The sequence below is a fragment of the Primulina tabacum genome, chromosome 11 (genome assembly GCF_025594145.1).
Source record: "Primulina tabacum isolate GXHZ01 chromosome 11, ASM2559414v2, whole genome shotgun sequence".
In the NCBI taxonomy this organism is placed as follows: domain Eukaryota; kingdom Viridiplantae; phylum Streptophyta; class Magnoliopsida; order Lamiales; family Gesneriaceae; genus Primulina; species Primulina tabacum.
In genome coordinates, this window is record NC_134560.1 from 36,539,536 (window position 1) to 36,566,098 (window position 26,563).

A 26,563-nucleotide genomic window follows, 5' to 3' on the forward strand; every position below is an offset into this window, starting at 1 on the left:
TTCCGGTAATTTCACATTTTGGATCTCCCGGACCGGATGAGCATTTTGCGGGGTTGAGTGTAAACGAGTAAAGCGTACGTGTCTTTTTCTTTGTGTTAAGTTGCGGATTTTTGCTTTGGGCTTGGGCCCATATTGGGCCCACATTCTGTTAACTGATCAACTGCTCTCGACATTTTGTTTGGTCGATATTATCTAACAAAATAATATACGCTCAAATTCGATAAATTTTAAATAAAAATCAATATTTTTCGAGTCAATTTGATTTGTTTACAATCTTATTAAACATATCTTCGTTAGCGAGTTTTTATTATTTTATTAATATAGTATAATTACATGTTAAATGAATATATTTCGAGCATTTATTTTAGAATAACATGTAAACGAATTCAAATATTTCAAATGAACCAAAATTCGAGAAAAAATATGAAAATTTTCTAAGAAATGGTAAACTACGTATTCTTAGAAATGCTAATTCTTTATTATTTTAAACATAAATATAGCATTGTATTGGGAACAATTAACTGATGAAGGCGATGGCTTGATGATATTTATTGTAAGAGTAAGTTTTTTGTGAGACGGTCTCAAATCTTTATCTGTAAGACGGGTCAACTCTACCGATATTCACAATAAAAAGTAATACTCTTAACGTAAAAAGTAATACTTTTTAATGGTTGACTCAAATAAGAAATTCGTCTCACAAAATACGACCCGTGAAACCACTTCACACAGGTTTTTGTCTTATTTGTATATCAGTGATATTCCATTACGATTCTAATCGACAAAAGCACATATGACAGTTGTGAAAACTCTTCGATGCTACCAATGATTGCTCTATGCTAATAATTGTCAGTATCGAATGAATAAAATGAAACAGAAACAAATCAAAACTGTCGAAACACCCGCCTTGTTATTTCATGCAATCCGGCATTAAATTACGACAAAATATAGATTTAAACACTGTTCTTCTGTGAGTGTGCGCATCTGACTTGGATAGCAAGTGTTTTGGCGATATCAGGGCAAAAATCCTTGTCTGCATCGACAAGCACTTCTCTTTCAAATGGAATCGTGCACTCGGTCTTGCCCAAGCATTGCTGTTATTCAACCCAACAAATTAGTGAGACAATACAAGTATTGTAACGTATGTATTTTAGTCGTGATCGTAGTCGTGGTCATGACACGTTAACTCGATGGTATTGTCCCAAGGGGTGGTAGATTCGACTCTGCACCCTTGGGCACCGTATGTAATGAGAGAAAAATTTATACCTCTTCGACAACTTTGTGAGCCTTGGAAGAATCGCATTTCCCAGGTATGAAAGCACCGCATGCGCCTTCAGTCTCTCCGAAGCTCACCAATTCGACGGCACTGATGACTTTCTTGTCCGGGCAGACCAGGTGCGCTGCCTTCATAGGGTCCACCACCGCTCTGAATTGGTTGTTTTTCCTTTCCCACGTCTTTATGTTAGGTGGGTGGTACTCTGTAATCACTCTGCAGATTGTATCTCTGTTCACTGTCAAGATTTCTATTTTTTCTGGGATCCCTCCTGTCTCTTCGAATATCACCAACAGATTCCTCTTCGGCTTCAGGTATGATCTTGGGATATGATACCTGAAAATTCGAATAGCATCTTGAAGTTGATGATGCTGTGAAATATATATATAGTTCTCCAATCTTGTTTGTGGGACATGTGTCTGCCAAGTGGGCATTTATTAGTCAAATATTTAAGCATAAGGAAATATGAATACGCGTTTTTAACGGTATTCACACTGACAGGAGTCTCTATAAATAGAGCTTCTCGTTCATTCTGAAATTATCCCTTATTCAAGTTTTCTCTCATCTTATAAGCATTTGAGTGCTTAGTTCTATAATATTTGTGAGGTGTTTTGTTCTCCTGTATTAAGAGAGTGCGTGTTCTCTTTGAAAACACAGTGAGTGAGTTGTACACCACAAAATATTATAGTTAAAATTCTTTTCATCTTGCCCGTGGTTTTTACCCTAATAATTTTTAGGGGTTTTCCACAAAAATCTCGGTGTCCATTTTATTCTTTATTTTCGGGTTTTATTATCTCAAATTCCGCATGTGGGACCAACAAGTGGTATCAGAGCCTTGGTTTAAATTTTCTTAAAATTCTGATTATGCTATGTGGTTGCAGCCTAGACTGATCTTCCACATCAGAAAAAGATTTTTTGAGATTTTTTTTTAAGGCGGGATTATTTTGTCCAGTCTACTAAAATTGTTGTAGGCATAATGGCGGGAAGGTACGAGATAGCAAAGTTCAACGGAAGCAATTTTATGCTGTGGAAAATAAAGATACAAGCAGTTTTAAGAAAGGGCGGCTATTGGAGATAGACCGGTGGAGATTACAGATGATGGAAAGTGGAACGAGATGAATGATAATGATGTTGCCAATTTACACTTGACTATAGCTGACGAAGTTTTGTCAAGTATCTCTGAGATAAAAACAGCAAAAGTTATCTGGGATACTCTGACAAAGATGTACGAGGTCAAGTCGCTACACAACATGATTTTCCTAAAGAGAAGGCTTTATACTCTTCGGATGGAGGAATCTTCATCGATGACCGACCATATCAATACACTAAATACTCTATTTGCCCAACTCACTTCCATGGGGCATAAAATAGGGGAAAATGAACGTGCGGAACTTCTACTTCAAAGTCTACCAGATTCATATGATCAACTTATCATCAACATTACCAACAATATTCTTATGGGCTTTCTAAGATTCGACAATGTCTTAACTGCGGTTCTCAGAGAAGAAAGCCGGCGCAAGAATAAGGAAGACAGGTTGGTAACTTCGAAGCGGGCAGAGGCTTTGCCGATGATAAGAGGAAGATTCATGGAGCGTGACTCCAGTGGGAGCCAAAGGCGAGGTAGATCAAAGTCGAGAAGTAAGAAGAAAAATATTCACTGCTTTAAATGTGGCGGTAAAGGGTACTTCAAGAAAGAGTGTACGGGTATCGATAAAAGTTCTCAAAGAAATGTGGCAAATACTTCAGGCAGTGGTGAAATATTATTCAGCGAAGCAGCAACTGTTGCAGAAGGAAGGCACAAATTTTGTGACACATGGATTATGGATTCAGGAACGACGTGGCACATGACGTCTCGGAGAGAATGGTTTGATCATTATGAACTAGTCTCAGGAGGATCTGTATTCATGGGAAATGATCATGCCTTGGAAATCGCTGGGGTGGGTACTATCAAAATAAAGATGTTTGATGGCACCATTCGCACCATACAGGAGGTACGACATGTGAAAGGGCTGACGAAGAATCTTTTGTCATTGGGGCAATTGGATGACATTGGGTACAAAACTCGTATCGAGAACGGGATCATGAAAATTGTGAAAGTCGCGCTTGTGGTTATGAAGGCGGAAAAAGTTGCAGCAAATCTGTATGTACTTTTGGGAGAAACACACAAAGAGACAGAACTAGCTGTTGAATCAATTGGTTCAGGAGAAGAATTAACAGTGTTATGGCATAGAAAGCTTGGGCATATGCCAGAACGGGGGTTGAAAATTCTCTCAGAACGGAAGCTGCTTCCGGGACTTACAAAAGTTTCACTACTCTTTTGGGAGCACTGTGTTACCAGTAAACAACACAGATTAAAGTTTGGCACTTCAACTGCCAGGAGCAAAAGCATATTGGAGCTGATTCATTCGGATGTTTGGCAAGCACCAGTTGTATCCCTAGGAGGAGCGAGATACTTTGTCTCGTTCATTGATGATTTCTCTAGGAGATGTCGGGTGTATCCAATCAAGAAGAAATCAGATGTTTTCTAAGTCTTCAAATATTTCAAAGCGCGGGTTGAACTTGATTCTGAAAAGAAAATCAAGTGTTTGAGGACTGACAATGGAAGAGAATATACCAGTGATGGATTTGATGCATATTGTCAACATGAGGGCATCAAGAGACAATTCACGACGGCTTACACACCTCAACATAATGGAGTGGCGGAGCGGATGAATAGAACCTTGTTGGACAGAACAAGAGCTATGTTGAGGACTGCGGGTCTAGACAAGTCATTTTGGGCGGAGGCAGTCAAAATCGCTTATTATATTATCAATCGTTCTCCTTCAGTGGCGATTGATCTGAAGACTCCGATGGAGATGTGGACTGGGAAACCGGCAAATTATTCTCATTTGCATATCTTCGGAAGTCCTGTGTACGTTCTGTACAATGAGCAAGAAAGATCGAAGTTGGACTCAAAATCCAGAAAATGTATCTTCTTGGGCTATGCTGATGGAGTTAAGGGGTTTCGCTTGTGGGATCCTACTGTTCACAAGCTTGTCATCAGCAGGGATGTTATCTTCGAGGAAGATAAAGTAAAGGGAGACAAAGGCACACCGAATTCAGAAACTACTATTTTTCAGGTAGAAAATTAGACGGACGAAGGTCACGTTTCTTGTGAAGCAGTACCAGAGCACGAAGAACAAGAACATGTTGAGTCTGAGGTTTCCAATGTGAGACAGTCAACTCGAGACAGAAGACCACCAGGTTGGATTTCAGATTATGTCACTGAAAGCAACATTGCATATTGTCTATTATCAGAGGATGGTGAGCCATCGAGTTTCCACGAGGCTACTCAAAGCTCGGATGTATCCTTGTGGATGATAGCAATGCAAGAAGAGTTGGGGGCATTAGACAGGAATAAAACTTGGGATCTTGTTACACTACCACAAGGGAGGAAAGCCATTGGAAACAGATGGGTCTATAAGATCAAGCGTGATGGCAATAACCAAGTGGAGCGGTATCGTGCCAGATTGGTGGTAAAAGGGTATGCTCAGAAAGAAGGCATTGACTTCAATGAGATATTTTCTCCTGTGGTTCGGCTTACAACAGTCAGAGTGGTGCTGGAATTGTGTGCGGTGTTTGACCTACATCTAGAAGAGCTAGATGTGAAAACGGCATTTCTTCATGGAGATCTTGAAGAAGAAATTTATATGCTCTAGTCAGAAGGTTTTGCGGAAAAAGGCAAAGAGAACTTGGTTTGCAGGTTGAAAAAATCTATGTACGGTCTCAAACAGGCGCCGAGGTGTTGGTACAAGAGATTTGATTCCTATATCATGAGCCTTGGGTACAACAAATTGAGTGCAGACCCTTGTACGTATTTCAAGAGGTCTGGTGATGATTATATCATTTTGTTGTTGTATGTGGACGACATGTTGGTAGCAGGCCCCAACAAAGATCAGGTCCAAGGATTGAAGGCACAGTTGGCTAGGGAATTTGATATGAAGGACTTGGGATCAGCTAACAAGATTCTAGGGATGCAAGTTCATCGAGACAGAAGTAACAGAAAGATTTGGCTTTCCCAAAAAAATTATTTGAAGAAAATCTTGCAACGCTTCAACATGCAAGATAGTAAGCCAATTTCGACCCCTCTTCCTGTTAACTTCAAGTTATCCTCCGAGATGTGTCCTAGCAGTGAAGCAGAGAGGATGGAGATGTCTCGAGTACCATATGTATCAGCAGTGGGAAGTTTGATGTAACGTCTACCCGTTTTAAAAGTGCGGAAATATTTTTTTTTAAAGCACATTTTCGAAATAACATTTAGAATAATCGTAATCGTTTGACAGTAAAAATAGCGTCGTTTAAAAATAATCAAACTCATCCATAATCATACGAAAACATAAACTAATAAAAATCTTAAAATCATAAACGTATGAAAATATTCATCTCCTCTCAATCTCATAAATCGTAATGCGGAAAACATGTGGTCCTCGGGTCGTGTCATCCATCAGGTCTGCCTACTAAGCGTTCGGCACCTCCAGTCCCCTCATCATCAAGCTCAGATATCTAATAACCCAGATATCTCAAGGTTCCAAATATCCCTTCAAATCTAAATCATCAAAAATTTCAGTCACTTAAACTATTCGCTTCTCACTTACTGCTAATCAAATCCCCAAATTTCTTAAAAATTGCAAAATTAGTTCTTACTTTCCTTGAATATTATTCGATTTATCCTAAATCTCGAAATTCCACAATTACTCATAAGTTGTTTGTGTTCCTAATTCCATTTTATATGTTTCTCGTAACATAAAGTTCAATAATTTTAAACTTATTAAACTCAAAATCAATCCACATACCCTCGAATAATTACTGATTTTACCCAAGTGTTCCTCAAAAGTTCTAATTTAATCCTTAAAAATTTCGAGATTGGCAACTTGGCCCTTAAAGTCCTTGAAAATTACATTCTTGGCCCTACAACTTTTCGAAATTTGTATTTTGGTCCCCATAAAATTTTCGACTTAGCCTCCTTAAACCTTAAAATTCTCGAAATTCAAAATTTAATCCCAAAGTTTGGTAAATTCGAAATAGTCCCTTAGAATTTTATTGTTGCACTTAGGTCCTCAGATTATTGGTTATTACAATTATGTCCTTAAAATTCTCAATTCATGCAATCAAATCCTTAAATCCAACTAGGTAGAGCATGCATCCTAAATAAATTCTACGTTTTTATAGTTCCAAATATCGTCGTAGTTTTCTAATCATTACTCCTTACATGAAATCCTCAAAAATTTATTCAACTAGGAACCATGAACCATCAATATTTGTCTTAGAAAACCTACATGCCCCAAAAGTATTCATGATCTTCAAGATTAACTTATGATCCAAAAGTATAACATCAGTAATACTAACCAAAAATCAATATAGACAAATCATTTCCAACCTTTTCCAATGCCCAATAGCAAAATTCTTATTTATGTTCAATTTCACCACAAAACCAGCATGCATGAAAATCATATAATTTCTCATTTCATGTCGCAACATGCATAAAAATTTTAAAGCATCTAATCTCAAAACATAATGACAGATAAACATGTACCGTAAAACGTATATCATGTAAACATGCAGGTGATAGCATTAAAAACATTTAAAACATTTAGATCATAAAAGCTTACGGACTTGAGGCTTGAAGACTGAGCGGCAGAAGCTGGCGGTGGCACAACCCTATACAGGACCCTTGCTCTGATACCAACTGTAACGTCTACCCATTTTAAAAGTGCGGAAATATTTTTTTTTAAAGCTCACATTTTCGAATAACATTTAGAATAATCGTAATCATTTGACAGTAAAAATAGCGTCGTTTAAAAATAATCAAACTCATCCATAATCATACGAAAACATAAACTAATAAAAAATCTTAAAATCATAAACGTATGAAAATATTCATCTCCTCTCAATCTCATAAATCGTAATGCGGAAAACATGTGGTCATCGGGTCGTGTCACCCATCAGGTCTGCCTACTCAGAGTTCGGCACCTCCAGTCCCCTCATCATCAAGCTCACCTGCATCACACACGCTTAGTGAGTCTAAAGACTCAACACACCTGTACCAAGAATAACAAGTACATATACATAGTACACAGCAGAGAAAAATATCATACTCAACATATCTTTCATGAACTTAAAAGTATAACGTAAACGTGTTGTGTAAAATCATATCGTGTCTAAAGCATATCATCTCATGTCATCATATACGTAAACGTGTCGTATCCTTTCAAAACATGATAATAATCATAGCATGTATCATCGTATCAACGTATACGTGTTAAAGCATGTCAACTCATGTCATCATATACGTAAACATTTCCTTTTTAATTGAATTCAGTTCATTAGTTGTGACTTTCGTATCAACTCTATCGTATCAGCTCTATCGATGGATCTATCTACATGTAACCGTGGTACCCGACGGCGAGGGACATCAGCGACAGCATTACCCGTCCACTGAGCCCGGGCCTCAGCTCATCATATCTCATATCATCGTATACATATACATCGTCAGTCACAACCAAATCTCATCCTTCAAAATATCATCATAATCATCACTTAATAAAAACATGTATATATGTAACTTTTCCTTTAAACCAAGCACGCAATGTATTTATCGTAATTCCATAAAATTCATGAACGTGATGCATAAACATTTAAAAACATGATAAAATATGCTCAGGGCGCTGCCAGGACCAACATCTCACCCGGGTGCAAAATGACCATTTTGCCCCTGTAAACCCAAAAATTATCGTTTCACACCTGTAACTCTAAAATTGACCCGAAGCTTACCAAACTCCTTAAAATATCCCAAGGTTTTTTTTTATAAATGTTTCTTAGACGTAAACTCGAGTCCGTTTCAAAACTTAATCGATTCATTTTAAAATTTGGACCGGGGTCTCGGTTTTAACCCGAATCGAATCGAAACTAAACCAAATTTTTCCCACATTTGTTACCACTCCTAAATCACGCATTGCAGCCTTAAATCCTTCATATTAAGCTCCTAATTCTCGGTCTATCCTACTGCCTTCCATAAATTCTCGGCCACCCCCACTTGCCACATCTTTATCCAACACATGGCTCCACCCCTTCATTCCTTCGGTCCACTCTCCTACCACCATAATTCAGCCTTTATAACTCACCAAGGACCTTCATGAACCTCCTAAACCAAGCCTAACCGATACATTTGCTGCTGCACAAAGCCATTTACAGAAAATTATCGAATATTGCCTACACAACTCGATCGAGCTACCTTCCCAATGATCGAGCTCCTCCCTCAACCACACACCCATGGCTCACTCCTAGCGTCTTACTAGACCCTACTGGACCTACATGAATCACGGTCACAGCCCGCTGCAGCCTAGACTCTACCAACGGCCGCAAGTCTCCAAGGAAGCACTACCCGCGGCGGTTTTCTACGATACCCGATCGGTTGGCTTTCTGGGCAGTTCCAGCAATGTTTGAGTCGTCCTAAGCCATGTCTCAAACCCACCAGGGTCTGATCTAAGGCTCGGCGAAGTCCTTGAGTTGTTGGCCGACCCTTGCACGCTCAAAACCTAAAGAAACAAGCCATCCTAAAGGAAACTCTCCTCTCGTCTTTCCCTTGCAGCGTCCAGTAACCCCTCTAAACCTCAAGTCAGCATCTTGACATCGCCAGCAGCCCCTAAACAATCCAGAGTCGCAGCCCTTTGCACCAAGATCCGAAAACGTGAGTGGTAAATGTGGAAATGCATGAAACAAAACAAAACCGACACATCCTCATGTGCAGCTACTGGATCGAAAGTTTCTACATGTTACAACACACATTAAACATAAATATGGCGTGAATGATGCAGAAACGAAAGTACAATGCGTGCCTGGATGATTTGATGAACAAGAACGAGAAAAGGAGTAGCAGGATGAATTTCTCCTTGCACGAAAAGAGAAAACCGAAGCTTTTTGATGAAAGCTCTGAAAACCGAGATGCTCAACAGCTGGGGTACGCTGAAAATGGAGAGAAGAGTGATAATTGGAGGGGAGTGTCGGTTGCTTCCATTTATTAGGTGTAGGGTAGGTTAGGTTTATAAGTATAGTTTAGGTTAATTAAATTGTAAACTAATGGGCCTAAATTAAAATAAAAACAGTTTTAAACCTAATAAAATTAAAAGTAGGTCCATTAAATTCAAACACACTGTCGAAAAATATTTCACGTTGGAAAGATTTTGAAAATATTAGCCGAACCCTCAAAAATTTTCCCGATTCGCTAAAATTTGTGTATCGATAAAAATTAAAGTCTTGCGGTTAAAAATACACAATAAATCTCAATTCTTGAAAAATACTTTTAAAACATCTTAAATTAATATTTAAAAACAAATCATGTAATTAAAATAATTTTCCTGAAAATTCTTCAGTCTCCGATCCTCGTTCGAGCGCGAAATGAAACTTAAAAATCGTTAATGCATATAGCTTTAAAATTTCGTGAAATAAATTCTATCCTGCAATAGTAATGCATAAAAATAATTAAACATAAATTAATAAAATAAATATGCATTTTATGCTTTAAAAGTGGGAGCAGTTAGTCGGTATATGGCGAATCCTGGAGGAGAGCATTGGAGCACTGTTAAGAGGGTCCTTAGATACATTAAGGGTACCTCGAATGCTGCATTATGTTATGGAGGATCAGATTTTACACTCAGGGGCTTTGTCGATTCAGATTATGCAGGTGATCCTGATAAGAGGAAATCTACTACTGGTTATTTGTTTACACTTGCAGGGGGAGCAGTAAACTGGGTTTCAAAACTGCAGACAGTTGTGGCGTTATCTACAACAGATGCAGAATATATGACAGCTACTCAAGCTTGCAAGGAGGCAATATGGATTAAAAGGTTATTGGAGGAGATCGGACACAAACAAGAGAATGTTCCTTTGTTTTGTGACAGTCAGAGTGCCTTGCACATCGCAAGGAATCTAGCCTTTCATTCTATGACGAAACACATTAGAGTACAATTTCACTTTGTACGAGAAATAGTAGAAGAAGGAAGCGTGGATATGCAGAAGATCCATACGAAGGACAACATAGCTGATTTTTTGACCAAGCCAGTGAACACTGATAAGTTTGAGTGGTGTAGATCCTCAAGTGGCCTAGCAGAAACGTAAGCAGCAGGTAATGGCAAGATTGAAAGGATGTGTGGAGATATGTTTGATTCTCAATCAAATCTCCAAGTGGGAGAAATGTCAGCCAAGTGGGCATTTATTAGTCAAAGAAATGGGGCTGATTTGAAAACATGGTTGGCAAATATTTCAGCATAAGGTAATATGAATACGCATTTTTAACGCGTATTCACACTGACAGGAGGCTCTATAAATAGAGCTCCCTCCTTCATTCTGAAATTATCCCTTCTTCGAGTTTTCTCTCATCTTATAAGCATTTGAGTGCTTAGTTCTATAATATTTGTGAGGTATTTTGTTCTCCTGTATTAAGAGAGTGCGTGTTCTCTTTGAAAACACAGTGAGTGAGTTGTACACCACAAAATATTATAGTGGAAATTCTTTTCATCTTGCCCGTGGTTTTTACCCTAATAATTTTTAGGGGTTTTCCACGTAAATCTCGGTGTCCATTTTATTCTTTATTTTCGGGTTTTATTATCTCAAATTCCGCACGTGGACCAACAACATAGACATTTGCATTGCATGGGAGATAACTTACTCTTCTTGAGTGGGCTTATCAATGGCTGAGAGGTAAGAAACCCAGTATCGGCCAATGCTTTGGCCATTGACCCAGATCATGCCCTTCGCCATACTTGTCATTCTGATGGCAACTGGGCTGGTACCTTCTGGGGCATTGAAATATCCATGTCCGATCAAAAGCACATATTGTGTAACTTTTGCTCTTCTCTTGAACTAAAAACTATCTATATACGTTAAAATTCTTCATAATTTTATGTCTTTTCTATTGATAATCAGTTACCTTGTACCAGGTGACGGCTCCGCCTGGCCCATTAGAAGGTACCCATTGAACCTTGCTTGATCCTTCTTCTGTGTATAGTTGCATCTTCTCTCCAGCTACACCAACCTGGACATTTATTTCATCTCAACTCAATTTCGAAGTTGTGAATCAATTGCATAAACTCTACATGTCCAACTCGTCATTTGTGCGTTACCTGTTGGCCCCAGTGATTCATAGTAATATCTAGAGTTCCAGACATTAAACCATGTAGTGCGACAGCTCTTGGACCTGCAAACCTCCTCTCCATGTATGCTCCACTGTTCTGTATTTCAAATTAATATTTAATCTTTCTAGAAAAACTCCTTGTTAAGAAAAATGCATTAGTTAAACATGAAGAAAAGAACTTGAATTCACAAAAAACTTTCTTGTTTGATGGAAAAAGTCATTATGTTAACTAGTCAGCCCATAGCTATCAGTGAATTAAATGGAAGATAGTTAATTTTTCCCACAACTTAAAAGACCAACATCCACAACAGCTCATATTCAATGAACATATCTTGATTCAGTCTCTGATGCAAATATGATCGTATATTCATATTGTCAATACTGATTTGAGTCATTTGATAATAGTTCTTGCGCATGTCGTTATTCTACCGTGTCAACAATGAACACATGTATTAATGTTATGCCACAAGTCCGATAGAAGGATCGAAACCCAAAAAACTGGTTTTATCAGATCACTATATATTTATTTATAAAGCGAATGTGGACCATGTAACAAGTAACTTACAGGGAAACCAACTGTCATTGCCAACAATGTAATATCGTTAACTCCAGGCTTCAAGTTTATTGGCTTGCTTAAAACATGGCTCTTTTCAATGTTGCTTCCATGCCCGAATCCTGGAAAAACAATATAGAAATCCTTATAGAAGAAAGAACTTTCATTTTCGGCAAAAGTATTTGATGACTACAGATTTCTCATTAAAATACCAATGTATTCCCCATTGACAAACGCAAGCAAAGCATGTCCAAGACTTGCAATCTGAAGGACTGGAAGGATATCAGCACGCATTGGCAAGTCACGCCTTTCAAACGAGATTCTACACAATATCAACAATAAAGATCATCTCCTTTTCTTCTATGCATACATTCATTTCCTTCTGTCCCTTTTATGCGTGCGTACCTGGTGCTGTACCAAGCATAATCTGATGTATCTCTTGTGAAGCCATACAGTTCCTTAGGCGTCTTGCTCTTACTTCCAAGTCCTTGATACTAGGAATACTTTCCTTGTACATCTCCCATTTTGTGACCTTTGCTTTCTTTGATGCGTGGAAATTTCTTGAACTATGTTGTGCAACAACCTGCGGATGTATGCGAAGAGAAGAATCGGGAGTCCTGAAATTAAACCTTTCACAGTAAGAGCACAAAAACATTCGAGTTTCTTTTACTGTTTGAGTGTTGAAAACTACAGTCTTGCAATCAGGGAGGATGCTGATGGATTTAGCAGGTAGGTAATAGTCCACACCCCTGAAGTTGATTGTTGCAGATGCCTTAGTGTGGTTATTAGTCAAGAACGCAGCACACCTCAACAGAATGGAGTGGCGGAACGGATGAACATGAACTTGTTGGACAGAACAAGAGCTATGTTGAGGACTGCAGGTCTAGAAAAGTCATTTTGGGCAGAAGCAGTCAAAACCGCTTTGTTATACTATCAATCGTTCTCCTTCAGTGGCGATTGATCTGAAGATTGATGGAGATATGGACTGGGAAGCCGACAGATTATTCTCATTTGCATACATTTGGAAGTCCTGTGTATGTTCTGTACAATGAGCAAGAAAGATCGAAGTTGGATTCGAAATCCAAAAAATATATCTTCTTGGGTTATGCTGATGGAGTAAAGGGATTTCGCTTGTGGGATCCTACTGTTCACAAGTTTGTCATCAGCAGTAGATGTTATATTCGAGGAAGATAAAGTAAAGGGAGACAAAGGCAAGCTGAATTCAGAAACAACTATATTTCAGGTGGAAAATAAGATGGACGAATGCCAAATTTCTTGTGAAGCAATACCAGAGCACGAAGAACAAGAACATGTTGAGTCTGAGGTTTCCAATGTGAGGCAGTCAACTCGAGACAGAAGAACACCAGGTTGGCTTTCAGATTATGTCACTGAAAGCAATATTGCATATTGTCTATTATCAAAGTATGGTGAGCCATCGAGTTTTCACGAGGCTACTCAAAGCTCAGATGTATCCTTGTTGATGATAGCAATGTAAGAAAAGTTGGAGGCATTAGACAAGAATAAAACTTGGTATCTTGTTACACTATCACGAGGGAGGAAACCCGTTGGTAACCGATGGGTATATAAGATCAAGCGTGATGGCAATAACCAAGTGGATCGGTATCGTGCTAGATTGGTGGTAAAATGATATGCTCAGAAAGAAGGCATTGACTTCAATGGGATATTTTTTCTGTGGTTCGGCTTACAACAGTCAGAGTAGTTCTGGCATTATGTGCGGTGTTTGATCTACATTTAGAACATCTAGATTTGAAAACAGTATTTCTTCATGAAGATCTTGAAGAAAAAATCTGTATGCTCCAGCCAAAAGATTTTGTGGAAAAGGCAAAGGGAACTTGATTTGCAGGTTGAACAAATCTCTGTACGGTCTCAAACAGACGCCGAGGTGTTGGTACAAGAGATTTGATTCCTATATCATGAGCCTTTGATACAACAGATTGAGTGCAGACCCTTGTACAAGGGTATTTTCCACTTACATGTTTTGCTGCTTTTTCAAATTAACGGTAATCATACGGTTGGTCCCCGAGCTTTTGATTGGCTCGACACAAGCTGCTCTTGCATCGATGGAAAACCAAAAATTGCTGATCAGATAAGCCTCAACAAACCTGACCAACTCAATTTAACAAGAAGTATCATCTTCCCTTTCTGTGCTTGAAGTCGAGTTCCAGTACGGTTATTTACACAGCCAAGTTTCACAGAACTGCAAAAGAAAAAATCCGATCTGCCTCTTTCCAAAGCCATTATTCCAGTCACCGTGACAAGGTATGAACGATAACAAGAACAATTGGAATGCACTGCTGCAACACTTGGTTGGTTTGCTTGCTAAATGGTTTCCACACCCAAAGCTTATCAAAGTATAATAATATCTTCTTATTTCTTTTGCAAAGAATTGAATCGATTTTGTTTGTTTTGTGTACTCTTTCCTTAATATTAGGAATGTTTTTAACACACAAGGTGTCACCTAAATGTAACCTTTCGAACGGAAGCGCGTGAAGAATTTTTATTGCCAGAGTTGAATGACTAATCTTTAACGTGCTTACAAAATCGAATGTTGTTTTTTGTAAATTTAAATCAAAATATATCATATCCCGACAGCCTCAACTCAAATTACAAAATGGAAGTGTAAAAAAAAATATTATGTATTCGTATACACCAAATTTCTTTGTTCAACAAGAACAGTTAAATAACAATAGCAAATAAAGCGGGAACACGTGATTCTTTCCAGTAACAAAAGGGACTACACTACCTATAAGCTGCCACTTCATCCTTGAAGTGATTCACAAGATCTTCGATACTCTTCAGGTTAGCATCGTTGTTATCTCGAACTCTGACCGCCACCTAGAAATAGAGACAAGAAATCAATATAGGGAATAGTAAAATACAAAACAAAGAGTTTAGGAGCACTGAGCTGACAATGGATGAATTAAACAATGTTTAATCTCATAAAAACAATAGCATTTGTTTCCCACTCAGGAAGTTCTATTTCTCCACCAAAATTTGAAAATCTTGCGTCTGCATGTACTACTACAAAACCTGAGTTCTTGAAGGTTTTTTAAATGCACAATGTCTATCAGACACCTTCAAAACCTGTTTTCTTGATAAAATATTCTATGCAAGATAAAAACAGATACATGTCGATGGGATGTGGATGTCACCTGTCCAGTTCCAACTTCTTTCTCGCCAACGACTAATATATAGTTGTATTGTGCCAATTGAGCTTCTCGTACCTTTAAGTTCCCACAACCAACGTGTTAGCATAAATAACAAAATCATCATGACATATGTTGAACTTCTAAAATTAGAATCGCGAGTCTACTATCTGCGGGCAGATGTTTTGTTTAGCTCACAGATCGATTTTATGCTTCTCATGGAACTTCAGCATTTCATTAGAAATTAGCAGGAGGATAACATGGATCCATGATGCAGATAATTTTTCTGGCTCCTTTCTAGTCTATTAGAACATATTCAACGATCTTCTACTAGAAATGAATACAATTGTCTCTCTATGAATCATGCAACCACACAAAAAAAAAAACGAAAGGAAAAAAAGAAAACCCTCAAGAGTACACAGGCCATCATCTAAAGTGAACCCCAACGGGAGACAAATGGGGTCAGATCTGAGGCTCTCGATGAAAATATCAAATGATAGAAAGTATAAGCTCGATCATCATAGCACAAGATTGTTTTGTCAGCACATACATCGACAAGAAGAAGCAGAACTCACAGTATTTCGTAAGGTTAATGATTACAAGTAAGCTTTTAGCAGAACAAGGAACACTTCATCATCAGATACTAAGAACTGACCGTCCTGAAACTGAAACAAACCATACATACCTTTTTATTGATTGTTCGATCACTTGTATCAACATCAACATAAAATCCAGCATCATGTATGCGGTCATGAACCTACATTCAATAGGAATTCAAAGATTTCAGGGAAATACCTACTAGGGATCAGAAAACTAAGATCTTTCAGAAATCAATAGCAGATGAAAATGGAATTATTTTAACCTAATCTTTCATGGTGAAAAACGTCTTCAGGGACAACTATTCAAAAGACGAAAATGACCAAACATGTGAAAAGGCGAATTACAACTTATACCACCATGAGAGGAGGAAAGACGTGCTTACTGCAACCTAATACCTTGAGTAAATGTACAAAAGAGACGGAACTTTGAATCAATACTCAAACTGAAACCCTGTCAGATCCAACTCAACAACACTAGTAACCAAATGTGCTAGTCAAGTTTTTAATTGATTTTGGAGGGGCCCATAACTGCAAATACTTCTGTTTATGTCCCATCCTCAACCCAATAAGCTATGGCAAATTTTAGAAAGAAAATCAAGGACACAAAAGCTCAGACACTCAACCTGCAGCGCATATGCCTGTGACTTGTCAGAGACAGGGCAAACTATTGCTTGGCGTGGACTGAGCCAAAATGGCCATTTACCCTTATAATGCTCCAAAAGTATTGCAAACATTCGCTCAACGGAGCCAAGAATGGCTCTATGTATCATAACAGGCCTCTCCCTCTTAGTTTCATCTTCTGCCGAGTAAGATAAATTGAAACGGGCAGGAAGTTGGAAGTCCAGCTGAAAAAGTCCATTACTTCACAATGAAAATAATCTTTAAATATTAAAAACTGAATTTGATAAAGCATATTTTAATTTGTTTAATTTTACCATCTCATTTTAATGACACATTGATCACCTGATAATTCATGGTCATCTTAACTTGTATTTCGCTGGCATGATACAGGGGATCGGGATAGAATAAACTAGGCAGTAATATCACTGTAAACCTGAAGTGTTGCACACTGAAATTTTCTCCTCATTGCATCAGAAACACTGATGTCAATCTTTGGTCCATAAAATGCTCCATCACCTTCATTTATCTAATATAAAGGATCTGAAGGTTAGTTCGAGGGAGTAAAATATAACACAAGCATAACAAGGGCCGATTCAATAAATCTTCAATAGAAAGCAAAATGCGACAACTTAATTTGTGCGCTGCTATGAAAAAACTACCTCCCAGGGCTTGCCAGACTCATTCAACGCTTCTGCAAGAGCAGCTTCAGCCTTTTCCCATGTCAGTATGTCTCCAAGATATTTTTCTGGTCTCTGTAGCACAAAAACCATAATATTATTACTTTTTTCTTCTTTAATAGCTAGAGTTGATCATGTCATAGTGTAACAGCACTAGTATACAGTTGAATTTATGCTTGTTATCCTATATTTTGAGTTTCCACCATTCATTTCATTCATTTTTCAGGGAATGGGTAATTGTTATCCTATATTTTGAGTTTCTATCAATCCCTTCTTTCATTTTTTTCACATGACCCTATGTCTTTAAAGGAAAATAGGGAGAGACATCAACAAACGTGCGAAAATCTCAACCAGCATTATAGCATGGAAGTAAATCACCTGTATTATTTGTCCTATGTGCCCAAATGGTCAAAATAAAATGGACATTCCAATATCATGAACAGAATCCCATTACCGTAGATAACTTCAAGTCGAAGGTGAATCCAAATATTTTGTACACGTGACCGATGAATTCTAGAACACCCTTGACTTCATCTTTTATCTGATGATTACAAGAAAAAGTCAAAAATCACATTTTACATGAATAACAGCCAGAAGTGTGCATGAAAATATCTCACCTGGGACTCCCTGCAGAAGATGTGAGCATCATCCTGTACCAAAACCCCGTTGTCAATTACATCAATCAGTCACAGAACAAAAACTTGTATGGCATCAAAGTAAAGACTTAAAAAACTGACATGCTCATCCAAGCAAGGATGAACATTTCTCAATCTTTTGTTACCCAAATTCATAATACGATGCTCAGCAAACCTGTTGGAATCTCCTGACACGAGTCAAACCAGTAAGTGCCCCACTTGCTTCGTTTCTATGCAAGACCCCAAAATCAGCCAAGCGAAGTGGAAGTTCTGAAATGTAAAATTATAAGGGAATAATTAAAATAATTATCATTTGTAATGATCAGAAGGATTGGGAGTTTGTCGGGGTGCGTCATGGTCATTAGAAGAGCAACGCTCATTAAACACATGGATACTCTAGGGCTGATGAGCAAGGGACATTGTGTGACAAACGCCTGATCAAAGTGAGGTGCTATAAGGATAATATAGAAAAAAATTTTAAAATATAAATAAAAAAATCAAATACATAACCAAATATTGTACCTCGCAAATATCGAGTAGCATAAAACAAATACTCATTAGTCTACTAGCAAAAATGAATAACTATAATCGTGCATTTCACCTAGATTTACTATCATTTCAACTAGATTTACTATCTATACATCTGAGACAAGTTTAAAAAGTGCATTGAGCCTTTAACGCATACCAAGGCTAGGGCCTCACAATTAACGCACACGCTACATCAAAGTACTGCGCTTTGTCCTGTGTCGAGATGCAAGGGCTGAGACCTGAGCCCAGCTGCATGTCTTGTGGGCTTCTAATAAACCATGAGCTGGGTATGTCTTTTCCTTCCTGAGGTGCTAGTTTGAGCCCAGCTCGTGACAAGGCCTTTGTCTTCCACATGTAACTGACATCAGATTACATTGGAAATTGAAATATTTTATTACATTTCTGAAATACAACTTTGAATGTCCCTAAAATGAAAAGTATATATCTACCTTATTTCCGGTTTCTTCTTTGAAAATGAATTTCACCCATTCTTACAATTCCTTTATTAAATCATTATGTTCAAGTCTTTTTTTCCTTTACTGCCAAAAACTACATATTTTATGATGGGCTGCTGCTAACCCAACTCACTAAATTCATAAAATTTAAAACATCTCATATACTACAAAAAAATTAAAATCATGTGGCACCACTTTTACCAACACATTATTAGATGACAAGGCCCATTCGATAGAAAATGTCTCCCTCTATCAACAAATTAACATATAAGTTTATAACAAATTGTCGCATTCTTTTTCAGAAATGTAACTAACTATTCCACGAAAATACTGAAACAAAACCCAAAGAACATAAAAAAAAATGACCAAAATATTTGCCAAAAAAGTAATCAACACATCTGAAGAGAAAAAATAAACAGGCTGCACTTTTCAAACAAAATTGCAAGCCAAAAATGATATTTACATCATAGAGAAAGTGAATAAAATCAATAAATAAATAGAAAATATGTGCATTATATTAATAAGACTATCCTGCATCAATTAGCTAGCATATTCAGTAAGGAAAATAAATACAAAACCAGCCAATAGGTAAATACAGTATGTTCAGTCCATGCCTCGATAATCATCTCAATCCCACAGCATCTGACGTATTCAAGCTATTCAAAAAGATGCAAAAGAACATAATGTGATACTAACCTCTATATGATCGAACTCTATGATCAAATATTAAACAATGTCCAGGGCAATTCATTGGCTTTAACCCAAATTCTTGTTTCTCAACCTGCAATGGAATTCAGAAACACCTTTTCATCAAGCATATCGGATAAAAATAACCCGAAATTCATCAAACTCTAACTTACTACACGAGAAAGAGAACACTTGCATACTTGCTTAAGAAGTAGCAGCACCCTTCAAATTTAATGTTGGCATGCATAAAAAAATAGTATATCGTAAAAGGAAAGGTAATCTAATTGAACTTAATTTTCTCAAAACATCATAAACTATCACTGATTAAGTGATCAATCTATTTCAATACAGGAAGTTACTTAACCAGACATTCATAAAATATTGTGAATGTGAAAAGAAAGATAACTCAATCACCTTATTCCCTCAAAAAGATTAAAAAAAATATATATCAAAGATTTACAGAGACCAAAGGAAAAAGTCCAACCTCAAACACAAACATATTCTCCTTGTAGTTTGCAGCATGACCTGATGTTTCCCAGAGTTGCATATTATACATGTTTGGAGACCATACCTATCAAAATAAGGAAACAAGTTGCAACAAAATGATAAGCATGCATAGTTCCTCGTAGTCTCAGGGAAAATTGCATTATTTACCTCTTCATAACCTCGCTTCCAATATTGACTTCTTATAAATTCCAGTAACTTGTTGCAAACTCGAGCACCATGAGGTAGGAAGAAACAACTTCCAGGGCTAAATAGCAGAAAATAAATATCTAATAGAAGTTATGAACTTACCCCCCGCATATTTGCAGTAAGCTAGGTGTCTCAAATTCTTACCTGAGAGGGTGAAAAAAGAAAAGCTCTTGCTTCTTGGTGAGCTCTCGATGGTCATATTTCTTAGCTTCTTCCAGCATGGCTTTGTACTCCTGCAAGACTTGACCATAAGAAAATCACTGAAAGGATGATGGTCTAATGCAAATAACAGGTATCTTGTATGCTAGCCATTAAGAGACAGAGGCAAATGTCACCTTCAAACGTTTTTGGTCTGGAAAAGATATTCCGTAAACTCTTTGCAAGCTTTCGCGATCTTTATTTCCACGCCAATATGCAGATGATGCCTAATATACAAAAAAAGATTAACTTTAATCTTGATGAATGTGGATATTCTCCTAGCTAATATTGTCAGATCTCACCTTCAAACAACTAAACGCTTTCACAAAAGATGTGTTGGGTATGTGGGGTCCACGACATAGATCAACCAAGGGACCACATCGGTATACGGTGATAGTTTTATCCTCAGGTAAATCCTTGATAATTTCAACCTGATAAAAAATGAGAGAAGATATAACGTGTATTTTCAAATACATATTGAATCAAAAACTAAAACATTGGCACAATCTATGACAACTTGCAAGTTTATAGACCTTGAATAGATTGTCTGAAAACATGTCAAGAGCTTGATCCCTTGTAACTTCAATGCGTTCAAATGGTTGTTTTTCCTAATGCACAAGGAACAGTATAGAACACTGAAAATACCATGAACAAGTGATGAAAACTGGTAATTTTTAGGTAGAGCAGAATTAAATAGAACTCACAAACACAGTCACACACACATGCAGATAGAGAGCTGCAGGTAACATAAACCTATCTGTGTTACCATTAAGAGAAGCCAGGTGTGATTTACAACCACATAGGCACTAAGATTAAACTATACCCGATTTCAAAAAATAAAAAGAAACATACATCAACTGCTTTCTTTGCCGCAGCTTCAATCTGCTTAAAGTGGTCTTCATTTAAGCCAATATCACCATAAAACGCATCATAATAAAAACCCTGCAAGTCATACAACCGATTCAAAACAATTTACTAATAGTTTGTATGATATTTGAGAGCGAGGAAGCCACTGGGGGAGCCAGGGGTGACCAATGGAGATGGTCACACACAGCTTAAATTTTTACATGAGCATGAATAAACATGTACTGTTGGTCCCTTAATTAGCAAAATCATTTGGTTTTTAATAAAGACTCCAATCAAAGCAGAGACTTTTGTAACCGTATATCATATTCAAATAAGGCGTGTGAGGAAAAGTTAAACAAAGAAAATCTAAAACGACCATTTCTTTCTAAAAACTTCAGATTCAACTATCAAGGTAAGATATCAAGAATAAAGGTATCACCTCGCCTCTCGTTGTACATGGTCCTATGCATAATCTACACCCATACGTCTGCTCCAAAGACTACAAAAGAAACCATCAATGAATCATTATTACAATCACGAGTAAAAACAAACAAATATACAAAGTATGCATTTCAAAAGGATTGACAAGATCACATAGGAGAAATAGCAAATCCTACCTCGCCGAGAATATGAGCACTCGAATGCCAGAAAGTATCCCGGCCTTCATCACTGTCAAAGGTGAAGAGCCCAAGCTTACAATCCCCTTCCAACGGCCGGCTCATATCCCACAAAACCCCATCCACTTTCGCAATCAGTGCACTGGACGCCAAGCTCTTCGATATCTCCTTGGCAACATCGTGAGGCGTCGTACTCCACTTCTTCCCTTCTTTCACTTTCCCATCCGGTAATGTAATCCTAATTTAAGCCAAGAACAAAAAATTAAAAAGAACTCAGGAAAATGATCAAGAAATGAAAATCCAATGACGGGTTTTACCGGATAAGGTCGGAAGAAAGGGTGAGGCGATTGATGTTTTGCTGATTTTGGATGGCTTGGAAAAGTTCGATGCGCCTGTTGATGACAGTTTGGAGATATGCTTCATCCCTCATGAAAGTAGGTGACGCAGGGCTTGAGTTAGGCTTGAATTTAGGGTCGGCCGCGGAATCACCCATTGGGAAAAAAAGCGGCGGCGGCTGCGGCTGCGGCGGCGGCTGCGGCTGCGGCGACGGCGGGTGGATATACAGCCGTAGAGTGAGTGACGACTGTCGAGGCAAGGGTTTTAGCTTGCAGTGTGCGGTAACATGCAATTTGATAGAACTGAGGCGCAATGGGAATGTGACCGTTGAAGGGAAATTTGGGGAAAAGGAGTGGATTGTGAAGTATTTAAAAATAATGATCTAAATCAATTTACTTATATGTTTTTATATTTTAAGTGTAAATATATAATTAAATTTGATTACATACATACATTTATTTTAAACACGTAATTAATTATCATCAGTCGACTCAATCTAAATCCTTTCCAGTCGACCTCCTTTTCATTTACTTTCCGATTACAATTCTCAACACAAATCGACGCAGTAGCTAAAAATAATCTGATAATATTAACGTTTATTTCGATTTAGTATTTATTTTCATTGGTCGATCGACTGATTGAAGAAAAAAATTTCGATCACGTTTTGGTCGACCCAAGCGTGAGTCGACCAAGCTTAGATAGATCATCTATCAATGGTCGACCAAAGACCAAACAATGGTCCACCATTGTTTGATCGACCAATGGTCGACCATTGCTTTGGTCAAACCAAAGCTGCTTCTTTGGTCGACCAACAATGGTCTTAAGACCAATTGTTGGTCGACCAAAGAAGCAGCTTTGGTCCACCAAAACAACAGCTTTGGTCCACCAAATCACCAATTGTTTGGTCGACCAAAGCAGTTGCTTTTGGTCGACCAACACAATGGTCGACCAAAACAATGGTCGATCAACAATGGTCGACCATTGTTGATTGTTGGGTCTATCCAAATTTGACGCTTTGATCGACCAAAAAATAGCGTAGGTCACCCACGTTGTCGATCCAATGACAGCTCCAATACATTGGGTCGATCATGGTCGATTAAATTGATTTTGGGTCGATATATCTCGATTTTGGGAAAAAGACTCGTAAATTTTAATTGAAGGAAGATGTGTGTCGACAGAGAATAAAAAGAAGGGAAAAATTAATAAAATTAAAGAGTTTAATTGCAGTTAATGTAATACTCAAAAGTCAACTCATTGTTTCTTAAAAAAAAAGTCAGAGTCCTTATTTTTTAAATATTTCTATCTCACTCCTACTTTTTTAACGGCCCCCGTTGAAAGGTATTGTAATTATTTTCAAATAAAAACATTAAAGTTGTCAAAATTTTAAAAAATCAAATTGTAATTGAAATTTAATAAGACAACTAAAATAATAATATAATAAAATTATAAAACCAAAAATATAAATTTTCCTTAAATCTAGATAACTTATTTGTAAATTTTAAATCTTCTTCAAAAAATTTCTAAAATATTACACAAAGTATTGGTATCAAATTTCGACAAGTATTTATGGTCTGAACGAGATATTGGGTTCGAGATTTGAGGAGACATACTCCACTGACAAAAATGGAGAGTTCTGTGAGTTAAAGTGTTATAATATCATAAGAGATGTGATTGCACGTCCAAAAAAATAATATATGAACCTTACAATATATATATATTTAAGAAATAAAATATAATATAATTAAAAAAATTTATAAATTTTTTAAATTGTTTCTTTTTTAAAAAATTATTTTTTAATACTAAAAACCTAATTTATCAAAATTTAGTAACTTTATTTTTAATTTCATCTTGATAAATTTTATATTTTTCCATTTCATAAAAAATTATTTAATAATTTTTTTATATGTTCAAAAATAATTATATTATTTTTAATTATAAAAAAATCCAAATTAGATTTAATTTTTTCCAAACACCATATTGAAATTCCAATTCCATTTATTTAAAATACAAACATTATTTTTTATGCATTCAAGCACAATGTTGAAGTTTTTCTTTGTGCGGGTTATATAGTCATAGGTTCCTTTTGGCGTTTTAATTAAAATAGATAATTTCATTACTTATTATTAATTAATTAATTGATTATTAATATAATCTTCATTCATAGTGAACGAAAAAATAAAAAAGATAAAACAATTATGTTTTGAAATATATTTTAAAAAATATTTCCTTATCAAATACAACAGAAAAAATCAGTCTGAAAATGAATTACAAAGTTCAAAATCCTCATTATTAACCTTATTTTGCTGGTTATGTCATAAAAGTTGTCAAATTATTAATGATTACTTTACATTCACGTCATCAAGTATTTGACACTTACTTTTTTTGACATTTAATAATTTTTGCTTCAGTTTTAAATACGTAAAATAAAAAAGAGTTTAATGAAAATAACCCAGTTATTAATTTTTTTTGTCTCTGTCCAAAATTTGAACATTTCTCAGTTTTGGACTCGAGCACGATGAACCTGAAACTATGATCGCTCAAGCTCAGAGATAGCTGCGGCAAGTGTTGAGAGAATTGGAAATTTCTGTCGCAAAGGATAGTCAACATACATTAAATTAATGGATGTTTGGTGTTGATTAATTAAATAACGAGTCGTATTTTGCATTCTCAGCAGATGGAAGAAAATTTCCTACACGCGATTTCACATTTACGAGGAGCTCTAAAGCTCCCTCTCCTCATTCTGAAATCATACTTTTTTTCGAGTTTTTTCTCGTATTATAATATTTGTGAGGTATTTGTTCTCCTATATTAAGAGAGTGTGTATGTTCTCTTTGGAGTAGAGTGGTTGTACACCATAAAATATTATAATAGAATTTTTTTCATCTTGTCCGTAGTTTTTACCCCAATAATTTGTAGGGGTTTTTCATGTAAATCTCGGTGTCCAGTTTATTTTTTGTTTTCATATATTATTATATCGAATTTCCGCGGGTGGGACCAACATCTTCTTTAAGAAAAATGGTGTCAAATCTTTGAGAGTTCATCAATAGTCAATTGCTATGAGCGAAGATTTTGTTTTAGATTTTTTCTTGATCTGGTGAAAGTTCGAGTCAAAACTTGAAGATTTGGCCATCGTATCTTGGTACAAATTGGTTACATAACAAATAAAGAAGTAATAAAGACTTTAGTGTTCTGTGTTTGTTTTTCCATTTCTTGGGATTGTATTTTGGTAGCAGAAAGTTTAGTCCAAATCATCTTTTTCGTTATATGTTTTCCAAGTGTGGAGATGTACCTCGACGGGGCTAAGATTCTGGTCTTGTAAGATACAAGAAGACCCACGAAAGTCCTTTTGGCATCGATTCAATCTACTAAAAGGCAGCCAACCACAGGAGAGTGATTCTAAATATAAGCACTAATTAATGTTGTCCAAAACCAGGTACTGTTTTATATCGAAGTGTGCATCATAATTTCCTCAAGAGAGCCTTCGAGTTGGCAGCGGTCAAGAGTTCGATTCCCTCTGTCAACCTTCTCGAACGAGTTTGTCGCCATGATATGGCCCAGATATGGATGTATTCAAGGGCTATACTGGGTTGTAGTCTAATGCTTCTATTTTTTCTTTGATTACCCAAGTAAAAAGCCAATCTCAGGCCTTGCCTCTTGCATACGTTGTTTCTCATTTTATGCGATTCAGAATTCACCCGAATAGCAATCAAATACAGATACGTCTATTTTTTGTTCGATTGGTACTTGGGTTGAAGCGTTCTGGTGGATAAACCTAAATACATTAATTATTTTCTATCTTGTTTTGGCACAATCACTTCACAAATTAATATATTGAAATTTTTTCTGAATATTTGCTCAAGTGTAATAGTTGATGTTGCTTAGATTCCAGCCGATCAAGGCCTATTTTCTGAATATTAATGCAGGTTTTGCAATAGTAGATTTTGCTGGAAGTGCTTTAATTTCATTTATTAAAAGAAACTTGGTCTCTAAACCTGATAGTAATATGCTGTCAATTTGCTTGGATGGTATACATTCGGAGAGCTTGCTAGCTATTTCTTGAACAATGAAATTTTAATTTGTTATTTCTGCTCAATTATTCATTGTTTGGATCACATTAACTAAATTATATTATATTATAATTTATAAGTGTTTGGGAAAAACGAAAACTTCAAGTCGTTTTTCATTGTTGTATTAATCTGAAGTCATGAAATTCTCAAATGAGTTTTAAAATAGATTGTATTGAAAACCATTTAGATTGCTTGTTTGTTATTGCTTGAATATTTGTTGATGAATAATTGATTGATTATTGCTTGAATATTTGTTGATGAGTCCTTGATTCTTGAATTTTGATTATTTGTTGTCGAGTCATTGATTGACTATTATTTATTTGATCGTTATTTTATTACTTTTTTTTGGGATATGAACATATAAGAAAGACACATATATATTTTTTTTTTAAAGAAGCGAGATCAGTCAAGCTAATGAAAGCACCTCAATTCCTACGGCCTCTATA

The 26,563-nt window shown here is 36.6% G+C and overlaps 1 protein-coding gene and 1 pseudogene across 1 annotated transcript; both read right to left on the reverse strand.

Moving 5' to 3' along the window:
• Nucleotides 1-658: 658 nt before the first annotated feature.
• On the reverse strand, nt 659-14,250 carry LOC142519806 (beta-galactosidase 13-like; annotated as a pseudogene).
• A 371-nt stretch (nt 14,251-14,621) lies between these two features.
• On the reverse strand, nt 14,622-22,247 carry LOC142517897 (threonine--tRNA ligase, mitochondrial 1-like). Its single transcript, XM_075620398.1, has 20 exons — nt 22,032-22,247; nt 21,715-21,952; nt 21,537-21,596; nt 21,104-21,193; nt 20,785-20,859; nt 20,554-20,682; nt 20,389-20,478; nt 20,198-20,286; nt 20,015-20,111; nt 19,845-19,931; nt 19,370-19,454; nt 17,866-17,960; nt 17,673-17,705; nt 17,510-17,596; nt 17,038-17,130; nt 16,812-16,904; nt 16,381-16,602; nt 15,844-15,915; nt 15,165-15,236; nt 14,622-14,847 (listed from the first exon to the last, which is right to left on the reverse strand). Exons 1-20 carry the CDS (start codon nt 22,205-22,207, stop codon nt 14,752-14,754), a joined length of 2,079 nt encoding a protein of 692 aa, XP_075476513.1. The 5' UTR covers nt 22,208-22,247; the 3' UTR covers nt 14,622-14,751.
• Nucleotides 22,248-26,563: the final 4,316 nt, after the last annotated feature.

What these genes read in the sequence shown, in the direction of transcription:
- LOC142517897 (XM_075620398.1), bottom strand. Translation starts at nt 22,207, where the DNA reads ATGGGTGATTCCGCGGCCGACCCTAAATTCAAGCCTAACTCAAGCCCT. An exon ending in CGGCAAAGAAAGCAGTTGAT is followed by an intron (nt 20,860 to 21,103) that starts GTATGTTTCTTT and finishes CTTGTGCATTAG; the next exon opens with GAAAAACAACCATTTGAACG. An exon ending in GGAAGCGAGGTTATGAAGAG is followed by an intron (nt 19,932 to 20,014) that starts GTAAATAATGCA and finishes TTATTTTGATAG; the next exon opens with GTATGGTCTCCAAACATGTA.